Here is a 12,410-nt window from a genome sequence, read left to right as displayed (position 1 = left end):
TCTCCATCCTCTGCACCTGGAATGTCACCCCCGCTCATGCCCTGTGCCCTACCTGTCATATGTGGTGCCATTCTCCCTCCCTCCCCCATCCCCTGCACCTCCTTATCTCTCTGCCCAGTTCTCTTCGTGGAATGCTCAGAGCTGGTCCCTCAAGATGGTAATTACACCGCCTGTCAAGGGGATAATGTCACTCTCAGGTAAGTGCCGGCACCTTCTGTCACCGGTGCAGCTAATAAGATGTCTCCCTTTCCAAAGGGAAGCAGTCACGTGTCCTCAGCCAAGACTCATGTCAGATTATTAGTAGAAAGTTTTCCCTGAAAGTCATTTTTTTTTTTGGAACGATTGTACTTGCTTGTTGCTGCCTAAATTTATGTTTGGTGTTCGCTCTGCAAAAAGTGTACATCAATGGAAATGGCCACCTTGCTGAGCAACTGCTGAGATAAAATCAGTCACAGGACAGGTCACCAAATATGTTAATTATTTTTATTTTATTTTATTTTTTGTGGAAGTCTTTATGCATAGTATTGCATATGGATGTGATCTGGTCTGTTGGTTGCTGTTTACAAACAGGTATTTTTTTTTTAACCACTTTACCTCTGAAAGATTACCCTTTGCCATTTGGCACTGCGCCACTTTAACTGGCAATTGTACGTAGTGTTGCCACCTCATCCCTTTAAACCCGAACACACATTAATAACACAGGTTCTGTGGCTGATTAAGGTGGTAATTAAACTCACTTGGTGCCTTATCTGCATTAAATTAGCCCCAGAATCTGTGTAATTCATAAGTGTTCGGGTTTGAAGGGATGAGGTGGCAGCCCTACTTGCGCGGTCATGCGATATCGTACCCAAATTCAATTTTTACCATTTTTTTTTTTACTCAAATAGAGCTTTTTTTTGGTGGTGTTTGATTTTTATTTTTTACTATATAAACAAAAGAGAGAGAAAAAAAAAACAAAACAATATTTAGTATTTTCTGCTTTAAAACATATCCAATTAAAATGTTTAAAAAATCTAATTTCTTCATGAATTTAGGCCAAAATGTATACTGCTACATGTCTTTGGTAAAAAAAAAAGAAAAAAAAAATTCCTAATAAATGTATATTATTTGGTTTACGTTAACGTTTTAGCATCTAGTATAGATACTGTTTTTTTTTAAATTTTTTATTCTAGTTATGGTAGTGATAAGCGACTTATAGTGAGACTGTGATAGTGTAGTAGGCAATCTGATACTAGCTGATGCTGGCTGGGGGGTACACTAACTGACATCTCCAGTGACACTAATACAGTGATCAGTGCTAATACTGTACACTGTCACTGTACTAATGACACTGGCTGGGAAGGGGTTAACATCTAGGGGCGATCAAGGGGTTAAATGTGTGCCTAGCAACGTGTAATATGTGGTGCCTTTATTAAGCGATCTTGCTGTTTTTTTTCCCCTGCTTTGCAGGGAATAAAAAAAACTAGCAAGATTGCCCCTTAATATTCGGAGGTCTGTGTTGTTTACAACACAGATCCCTCCTCCCGGAATGGCGGAGCTGATCAGCGGGTGCCGGCGGTCAATCATTGACCAGCACCAGCTTATCGGCTTGTGTTGTAACTAATTACAGCACAGCCGGGGAGGTGGGTGCACATACTACCCGGAAGTGCTGGATCTCATATCAGATACTTGATCCAGCACAGAGAGGCCACTTGTAAGTGAGATGGTCAGCAAGTGGTTAATGTCATTTAGGGGTTTATTTACTAAAGCTGGAGAGTGCAAAATCTCACTTCTGCATAGAAACCAATCAGCTTCCAGGTTTTATTGGCAAAGCTTAATTGAACAAGCTGAGGTTAGAAGACATAGCTCCCAACTGTCCCTGATTTGGAGCAATGTCCCTCTGTCCCTCATTCCTCCTCATTTGTCCCTCATTTTGGTCTGATCTATATACTTGTATATAAAATGCACTATTTATCAAAAAGGGATTTCCCAGCGCTAAACCTTTTATCTGATTTCTAAATTGCTGCATTTGTAAATTCCAAAAGCCAATATAAAGGAATAATAGTGGTAAAAAAAGCACTTGTGGGTTTAACCAATCTTGCTTTATTGTAGAATTCTCTTTTAAGGGGGCGTGGCAAGGGGTGTGTCCTATGCCTGCATACTTTTGCTGATAGGTGTCCCTCATTCTCATCTCAAAAAGTTGGGAGGTATGTAGAAGCTGATTGGTTTCTCTGCAGAAGTGAGACAGTTTTAGTAAATAAACCCCTAAATGACGGTTCTCTGCCAGATTCTGTGTAAAGACAGAAGCTGGACGGTAAGGTACGGTCATTTAGCAGCCATAGTTTTATTTTTTGTAATGTCACTTTTGCGGAAGCGCATCTTACATCCATTGATAAATGAATCCCAATGCTTTTAAATAAAGCTGACCATATACATTACAATCTGAATAATCTCCTTTAAATCTACCAACAAGTATGTAGCACAAGAGCTTGCCTGGTTACTGCAGATTGATTGGATAGTTTAGGTAGGTCCCTATATTACTGTAGTGCTACCCCTGTAGGAGACACTCATTTTAACTGGTTCTTTCCCAAACACTGCTCTCTTCTGTGAGTTCTCCAGACCAGATGCTTTGGTGAAACTGCTTAGTTAGCTCCAAAGGTAATTAGGAATAGCACACCTCCCAATGTTTTGAGATGGGAACACCTATTAGCAAAAGTATGTAGGCATAGGACACACCCCTTGCATGCCCCCTTAAAGGAGAATTGTACAAAAAAAATGATTAGTTAAACCCACAAGTGCTTTTTTTTTACCCACTGCTATTCCTTTATACCAGCTTTTGAAATTTACAAATACAGCAACTAGAAATTGGTTGAAAGTTTTAGCACTGGGAAACACTTTTTTAAAAATTAAAAGTGCATTTTTTATGCAACTATAGAGATCAGACGAAATGAAGGACAAATGAGGAAAAAAGAGGGACCGAGGGGCCGTTGTTCCAAATCAGGGACAGTCCTTCAAAGCCAGGGACATTTGGGAGCTATGGGAATAGGCCTCCCAGCTCTGCTATAGCTGGGAACTCAATGAACATCAGCAGACTCCAGCAGAACTGCCTGAAAGGGGAAGCAGCCCCTAGGGTTGGAACTTCTCCACCAAGACAAGAACAAGGCTGCTCCAGACCCCAGACTATTTATGTTCCCCCCAGCCACCTATTGGGCACACCTCCCCAGGGATTGGCTGCAGCACAATAAATATTCAAGCTGCCCATTTGACTCTCCCAGCCCTCTATGTTCTGGACGCCTTCAGAATGCATGAAAAAAGAAGGGGGGTTATTGGGACTTTAAATGAAGCATATACTGATCTATGCCTCCATCCCTAATCAAGAAATAAATAAAAAGGAATTGGGACTTTAAGTGAGGCACATGATGTCATGCATAGCTCCCAAATGTCCCTGATTTAGAGGGACTGTCCCTCATTCCTCCTCATTTGTCCCTCATTTTGGTCTGATCCATATAGCTGTATATAAAATGCACTTTTTATCTTTCCAAAAGTGTTTCCCAGCACTAAACCTTTCATCCAAATTCTAAATTGCCGCATTTGTACATTTTAAAAGCCAATATAAAGGTATAGTAGTGGTAAAAAAAATCCCTTATGGATTTATTTAAACTCTTTTTGGGTTAATTCTCCTTTAAGGGGGTGTGGCAGGGGGCGTGTCCCATGCCTACATACATTTGCTGGTAGGTGTCCCTCATTCCCATTTCAAAATATTGGGAGGTGTGTGTCATGTGCCTCACTTAAAGTCCCAATTTCTTTTTTATTTCTTTTTTTATAGTTTATGCCTTCAGGATGCAGGGGGAAGCAATCAAACCTGAGATCTGGAACAGCCCAGAGAAATCAATAGCTGCCCCAATGATTACAGAGGAGTCAACAAATACTAAATGTACCTATTATCCTAGCAACCTAAGTAGGAGGGTGCTACATCACATTACTTACGTAGATCTAAAGTTAATTATACAGGGATTGTATAGTCAGATTGCAACTTGTATGTAACACAAACTGATACAGTTATTTACATCAAATGGATCTTTAAAAAAAATGAAAAAGGCTATAAGGTTCTTCAAGGAGTGTATCATTTACGGTGAAGTGTACCTGTCACTGAATTCACAGAGAAAGCAGCTATTTATCACATCAGGTCAATGGGAAACAAGGAGCCGTCTGAATTTCTCGGCAGTTATTGATGATTACTGACAGCCTGAAAGGGAAATTTTCGTAATGTTTTGTATGTGAAAACCACAAAATGGCTTTTGTAGCAGTATTATATGTTGGATCGATTTTTTTTTTTTAATTTTAATTTCTTACTTCTTTATTGTAAATTTTTCATCATTACAAACCAAAATACATTATTATTAGATATAGTGCTTATCACTTATACAGTTTGTACATAAATTCCTTATTTCTAACACCTTACATATGGTCAATCCGCAGAGTTTTCCTTTCTTTTTCTTACATATATTCTCTAAACATCATGTAGCAAAACAAAAAAACCCCCGAAGGAGCTGCTGAATAAATTTGGGCTTACCGTTACCTTCCTCTCAGTGTTCATCATAGGGGTCCTGTAGCAGATATTCAATTAAAGACACTGGCTCCAACACTTAGTCCTTTTTCCAAGTTTTATTGAGAAAACAAAGTAATGCAATAGCAGGATAAAGGGATGAACGGGATTCAGGTACTTTGTGTCTTGCGGTTTAAAGGTATTTCTTATATCCAGCGAGCAGCAGCTCCACAGCTGGATTTAGCAATCGTCGGATAGATTTCTCTCACCAATCTAGCAGCCGATGTGATGCTCGGATACGGTCTCTGCCACAGACCTGACAATCTTGAATGAATTGCTTACTATGCTTGATCTCAGATCCGTCTCCGACTGAGTTCCCAGGCTCTTCTCAAGATACCAGCCTTATGCTCGGTCCTCTCCTGAAGAGTCCTCCCCTGGTTGCTACAGTCCCTTGCTTCTTCCCGCAGGCCAGACAGCAAAGAGACCATCCTATGGACCAATAGGCCACTAAGACTTTGGGCCTTCTTCTAGTAACAGAGCCTTGGGTCCGCCGACCCCAAGGCAGAATTTTAGGCAGCAGCAATCCCCCTAGGCCAGGAGGGCCATGAGGTCAGGAAGCGCGAACCCCCCAAAAATGGTGTCCGTCCCTTAAATACCCCTACCCAGAATGCACGGTGAATGAACCCCTCCCACCGAACTGTTTCTGAGCAAAGAGCATTCAATATGTCCAACCAGACTGTATTTACAAGATCCACCAATGGTAACAGCACCACCCATGGTCGGATGGAAATCTGCACAGTCCAGATAAACTGGTACAGAAACCAATACATTTAGGTAATAATAAGCTGAGCCAAACTGTAGCTTCAACTAACTCAAATTTCAAAAGAATAGCGTCTGCTCTTCAGGGGCAGGGCGCTACAATCATAACAAGTATTTAGCCACAAATAATAACAACATATTCATAAACATACAAAAAACAAAAACAAAGGGGAAAAAAACCCCACCTCAATCAAATCAGATAACTGGATGTAAATACACTTGCCGGCTATCTGCGTTCCTTTCCTCACGCTGTCACAGCATAAGGAGAGGAGAGCCGGTGACCGGCCAGTGTAAAAGGGAACATCTGCACTGATAATCAGGGCATTGATCACCAGTGTCCTGATGATCAGTGCAGCCCCCAACAGTGCCCATTAGTGCTGCCTATCAGTGCTGCCAATCACTGCCCTTCAGTGCCTTTCAGTGCTGCCAATCAGTGCTCTTCAGTACCGCCAATCAGTGCCATGGTTGTACTCCTGCCTCCTTTATGTACAAAAGCCCTGCACTTTACATAATGACACAGAGGGACCACCCATAGCCTACTGTGCAGGAGGGAGAGGAGGAGAGCACTGGAGTGTTTGGAGCAGGGGATAGGGCAGGGGCGTTGCTAGGTCTACAAAAGATCTGGGGCTAGAGCCCATAGCAGAGTAGTAAAGAAAGTCATATGCTTGGGTGGGCATACACATGTATATACAGTAATATACGTGTGTGTGTGTGTGTGTGTGTATACCCTCAGAGAGCCCCCCCTTACATCAGGGTCCCCAGAGAGCCCCCCTTACATCAGGGTCCCCAGAGAGCCCCCCATTTACATTAGGATCCCCAGAGAGCCTCCCCCTTAAAATGAGGGTCCCAGAGAGCCTCCCCTTGCATCAGGGTCCCCAGAGAGCCCCCCACTTACATCAGGGTCCCCAGAGAGCCTCCCCCTTGGGGACCCCTGCAAAGACTTGGGGCTATGGGCCCCAGATTCGGGGCTATAGCCCCAAAAGCCACCCCCTAGCAACGCCACTGGGATAGGGTATGTATGGCAGCCTTCTTATCTCCCCCTACATGTAAGAAGCATATAACCCTTGCAGTGTGGGGGAGGGTCTCACCACAAGAACTTTTTTTTAAACTCCAGATCGGAGTTGGGCCTTAAATTCACTGGTAGAGCCTGTTCCCCGAGTGTGACTTGCTAAAGTGGTTTTAGGCCCCATGAATACAGGCATTTTCCCAGCTCTCCTAAACGCCTTTCCTTCTGGCAGCAGGATTTTGGTAGAAAAAACGCTTGATGCGTTAATTCATTTAATTGGCAGAGAATAATAATTTATTCTGGACATTTAAATGAATTCACAACAATTAAGACTTAATGAGTGTTTAGACGAGTTTACATGCGTCAAGTGTTTTTTCTGCAAAACGCAGCTGCTCCTGGATGTGCTGGCAGTGTGTTTTTTTTCTTCTGCCTCTAAACGCCTGTGTGTGCATGAACACATGGAGGGGCGTTTACAGGCAGAAACGGACGCCCCTAAAAGCAGCGTTTTTAACACTCAGTGTGCATGAGGCCCTAAAGTCAAAAAAGTTTCTTATCTCAATGCATTCTATGCATTAAACCCCAAAAGCAAACATGTATTAGATTGCCGTTTACCAACTCTTATGCCCCGTACACACGGTCGGATTTTCCGACGGAAAATGTGTGATAGGACCTTGTTGTCGGAAATTCCGACCGTGTGTTGGCTCCATCACACATTTTCCATTGGATTTTCCGACACACAAAGTTTGAGAGCAGGCTATAAAATTTTCCGACAACAAAATCCGTTGTCGGAATTTCCGATCGTGTGTACACAAATCCGACGCACAAAGTGCCACGCATGCTCAGAATAAATAAATTGATGAAAGCTATTGGCCACTGCCCCATTTATAGTCCCGACGTATGTGTTTTATGTCACCGCGTTTAGAACGATCGGATTTTCCAACAACTTTGTATGACCGTGTGTATGCAAGACAAGTTTGAGCCAACATCCGTCAGAAAAAATCCATGGATTTTGTTGTCGGAATGTCCGATCAATGTCCGATCGTGTGTACGGGGCATTAGATGTGACAGCTGCATTAGTGTTTCTTTCTTCTATTTTCAACTACTGCTCAAGTACAAATGCTGATTTATTTAAAAGATAGATAGATAGATAGATAGATAGATAGATAGATAGATAGATAGATAGATAGATAGATAGATAGATAGATAGATAGATAGATAGATAGATAGATAGATAGATAGATAGCGTTGGTTGGTGTGAAGGAAGTTTCTCTCCAACACCACTTAGATTTTACAAACCTGAGACATTGTGGACATCAAGAGCCATTTTCCCTCCCCGGTGTCATGTGACTCGTTAGTGTTACAAGGTCTCAGGTGTGAATGGGGAGCAGGTGTGTTAAATTTGGTGTTATCGCTCTCACTCTCTCATACTGGTCACTGGAAGTTCAACATGGCACCTCATGGTAAAGAACTCTCTAATGCCCCGTACACACGATCAGAAAATCGTATGGAAAATACTGCTTTCGAAGCAGTCGTATGATAATCGGATAGTTAGTACAGAGCTTTCGAGAGCCGATCAGGACAGTTCATCCGATAGTATTCTATCGGACATGCAGGTAAAAAATTTTCGTACGATGCCAGATCGTACGATTTTCGTTTAATCAGTACAGCTATCGTTTCCAAAATGCAATACCAATGCATTACAACACATGACATCACTTCCGAATTTTATTTCTGTCGTGCGGGAATTTTCATGACTTTAGTAAACTCATCAGATTCGATCTGAGATCAGCATGAAATAAAAAACGGACGATCATTCGTCCAATAATCTCATCGTCTGTATGGGGCATAAGGATCTGAAAAAAAGAATTGTTGCTCTACATAAAGATGACCTAGGCTATAAGAAGATTGCCAGAACCCTGAAACTGAGCTACAGCATGGTGGCCAAGAACATACAGCGATTTATCAGGACAGGTTCAACTCAGAACAGACCTCACCATGGTCAGCCAAAGAAGTTGAGTGCACGTGCTCAGCGCCATATCCAGAGATTGTCTTTGGGAAATAGATGTATGAGTGCTGCCAGCATTGCTGCAGAGGTTGAAGGGGTGGGGGGGTCAGCCCTTCAGTACTCAGACAATACGCATCACGCTGCATCAAATTGGTCTGCATGACTGTCATCCCAGAAGGAAGCCTCTTCTAAAGATGATTCACAAGAAAGTTTGCTGAAGACAAGCAGACTAAGGACATGGATTACTGGAACCATGTCCTGTGGTCTGATGAGACCAAGATAAACTTATTTGGTTCAGATGGTGTCAAGCGTGAGTGGCGGCAACCAGGTGAGGAGTACAAAGACAAGTGTGTCTTGTCTACAGTCAAGCATGGTGGTGGGAGTGTCATGGTCTGGGGCTGCATGAGTGCTTCCGGCACTGGGGAGCTACAGATCATTGAGGGAACCATGAATGCCAACATGTACTGTGATATACTGAAGCAGAGCATGATCCCCTCCCTTCAGAGACTGGGCCACAGGACAGTATTCCAATATGATAACGACCCCAAACACACCTCCAAGACGACCACTGCCTTGCTAAAGAAGCTGACGGTAAAGATGATGGACTGGCTAAGCATGTCTCCAGACCTAAACCCTATTGAGCATCTGTGGGGCATCTTCAAACTGAAGATGGAGGAGCGCAAGGTCTCTAACATCCACCAGCTCCGTGATGTCATCATGGAGGAGGGGAAGAGGACTTCAGTGACAACCTGTGAAGCTCTGGTGAACTCCATGCCCAAGAGGGTTAAGGCAGTGCTGGAAAATAATGGTGACCACACAAAATATTGACACTTTGGGCCCAATTTGGACATTTTCACTTAGGGGTGTACTCACTTTTGTTGCCAGCGTTTTTGACATTAATGGCTGTGTGTTGAGTTATTTTGAGGGGACAGAAAATTTACACTGTTATACAAGCTGTACACTCACTACTTTACATTGTAGACAAGTGTCATTTCTTCAGTGTTGTCACATGAAAAGATAGAACAAAATATTTACAAAAACGAGAGGGGTGTACTCACTTTTGTGAGATACTGTATACTAACAGCCAATCAGAAGAGGAGAGCACTATAAGGACTTGGCTAGGATGACAATTACAGGCACTCAGCAGGTAGACAATGGCAAGACTGGACTGTTCCTTTAAAAGCCAGTCCCATGTGCTAAGCACAGCTCCCATCAGACTGAATATTGTGGTTTGCGGCTTGTATTTATTTCTCTCATAGACAACAATGGAGCATTAATACCCACACAGGCACAGCTGCGAGGGCGCCAGGCTCTGTCATCATTTAATGCGCTCCATGCAACCGCATAAAGGCCGCCTGGCTTTCTTTCCGGCTTTCCAGGGATTTTGATGGCGCATCTTATCTGACAGCTGAAGCTGCAACATAATAGGATTTGTTTGTTTACAGAAAGGGAGACTTCAGTTTCTTATTGACCCAACATGGCACAGCCATTCGGCGCGATCTGCAGCGAGGGTGTCATTACAGCGCCCCATAATCGCGTCACGTCCTTTCTCCAGAGACTTCTGTAGCATCTCTCTACAGACGTGGGGTCTCTGGAGAGCTGGACTCTAGACAACCAGGGCAAAAGGAGACAGGTTTGAGGCTGGATGCACACAAGCGCTTTTTGCTAGCGCGACCATGCCATTAAAATCGCCCACGAGTATTCACGAGCGATCGCTACACTTGCAGTTGCATGCTGTAGCGATCATTGCACAATTCTGAAGCCTTGCGGGAGATCACTGACGATTTTAGTAGCACAATCGCATTAGCAAATCGTGTTTACCCATCGTGAAGATAGCGCTGGTACTGTAGGTGGCATGAAATTCAAAAAACGCAAAGTGGAACTTTACATAGAAATTAAAGATTTCTGAACAGCCAGGTTTTTTTTTTTTGTTGTTCTTGCAAAAGAAAAATTAAATTTTTAACATTTTTACAATTAAAGTGGTAGTAAAGGCTAACTCTATTCAAAAAAATGTTCCCTCCCCCTTTTCCTACCTATCTAGCATACCATGTATAAAAAGTACTTACCTTTTTTTTTTTTTATCCAGTCGGATCACATATTTCAGCAGCTCTGGATTCCTTGAGCAGGGCTGCTGTTAGAAACCACGGGGGCCCGACACAGACAACCTGACAAATAAACACAGTTTACTATACTTCAGTATGATTGAACACAGTGAGTGATTGGTACTGATTACTCACTGTGTTCATTCAGGAAAGGAAGGGGCTGGCAAATGTGACATATTTACCGGAACCTTCCCCCACTCTCCACGCTAAAGGATTCTATTGTTTGCTTGTAACTGCCGGTAGGAAGGAGAGGAGGGAAGCCAGCAGCACGGGAGGTAGAGGGGGAACACGGGGGGGCCTGGCAGCAGGGGGAACTTATAATGCACAGGGAGGGTGTGATCGGTGCAGCGGGGGGTGGGGGGGGGCAGTTACTGGAACTGATCCTCTGTATCGCTCTCTCTGCATCAGCTGAAACTTTCAGCTGCTGCAGACAGAGCTATAATGGGGTCATTTCCAGTAATTGCTCCCCCCCCCCCCGCCACGCCAATCACCTTCCCTGCTCACATCCAATTCTCCCAGCTGCCTTGGTCCCCCTGCTGGCCCAGGCCCCATACAGGGGGACTGGTGCTACCCCCTTATCCGCAGCCCTGTCCTTGTGTAAGGGACCCCTCGCCAACAGCTATGAAAGCCGTGGCATCACATTGGCGCTCCCTCCTCTCCCCTGCAACAGCCACTCACTGACACAGGGCTGCAGGATCAGGTGACCGGGACAGATTAAAATTAGGTAAGTACACAGATCTATTTTATACAGAGTATGCAAGATCAGGGCCATCTTAACAGCATTATAGGCCCCCGGGCAATACAGTGCACTGGGGCCCTGTCTACACAATCACGCACGAGAATAAAAATGCAAATGATCAATAAGGCTATATTTATTGGTACTTCCAACAAAATCAGTGTTTAAACATTAACACAACATTTGGACAATATTACACAAGTTTGATGGGCACAGTGGCTGCGTTTGATGGGCACAGTGGCTGCGTTTGATGGGCACAGTGGCAGCTTTTGAAGGGCACAGACAGTGGCTGTGTTTGATGCATAACTTGAACTTACTTAAGTAGACAGTGTTAGACTTACTTGAGGCTGCCGGCCTGGTGCAGTACAGTGTGTCACTCACAGCAGAAAGGCAGCGCCAGCTATCAAGGGCCGTCTTTCTGCTCCGCTCCCTCTCCACGCTGTCTGAAGAACATGGCAGAGGTGGGCGGAGCTTGTTCACTAGCAGCCGGTGCGGCCGCGGCACGCTATGAATGCTGGGGGCGGCCACGGCCTCTGACTGACGTCACTGGTTGCTAGCTAGACGCCAGGCGGCCGGCGATTCTAGCAAGTGAGCAACCAGTGCAGTCACTCAACTTAAGCAGCAGATTGCAGCGCTGAGGATAGGCCCTGGATGGGGCCCTCCAGACAAGTGGGGCCCCCGGGCAACTGCCCAGCGTGCCCAGTGGAAAAAACGGCCCTGTGCAAGATAGCTAGGGGGACAGGGAGAGAACTTTTTTAAAGTATAGTTATGCTCTGTACACACGACCGGTTTTGCCGTTGGAATAAACTCCGAAGGTTTCTCCGCCGGAACTCCGACGGAATTCCGCTCAAGCGGTCTTGCATACACACGGTCACACCAAATTCCGACCGTCCAGAACGCGGTGACGTACAACACGTACGACGGGACTAGAAAAAGGAAGTTCATTAGCCAGTAGCCAATAGCTTCCGTCTCGTACTTGCTTCAGAGCATGCGTCGTTTTTGGTCCGTCGGACCAGCATACAGACGATCGGTTTTCCCGATAGGAATTGGTTCCATTGGAAATATTTAGAACATGTTCCATTTCTAGGTCCGTCAGAGTTTTCTAAAAAATAAGTCAGATGAGGCCTACACATGATCGGAATAGACGATGAAAAGCTTCCGTCTGACTTTTTCTGTTGGACATTCCGCTCGTGTGTACGCGGCATTAGAGTTAACCT

General features: G+C 44.3%; 1 protein-coding gene across 5 annotated transcripts in view; it reads left to right on the top strand.

The window, feature by feature from the left end:
- IGLON5 (IgLON family member 5) overlaps positions 1-12,410 on the top strand; it is an 859,278-nt gene that overhangs the window by 358,994 nt on the left and 487,874 nt on the right. For all 5 annotated transcript variants that reach the window (XM_073601840.1, XM_073601839.1, XM_073601838.1 and 2 more), the window contains exon 2: positions 119-197. In XM_073601840.1, the coding sequence (XP_073457941.1) occupies positions 119-197 (79 nt within the window). The remainder of the gene's footprint in view (positions 1-118; positions 198-12,410) is intronic.

Source organism: Aquarana catesbeiana, linkage group LG10 (assembly GCF_042186555.1).
Source record: "Aquarana catesbeiana isolate 2022-GZ linkage group LG10, ASM4218655v1, whole genome shotgun sequence".
Classification (NCBI taxonomy): domain Eukaryota; kingdom Metazoa; phylum Chordata; class Amphibia; order Anura; family Ranidae; genus Aquarana; species Aquarana catesbeiana.
Note: the sequence above shows the minus strand (reverse complement) of the source record. Positions and strands in the feature narration are given on the sequence as shown.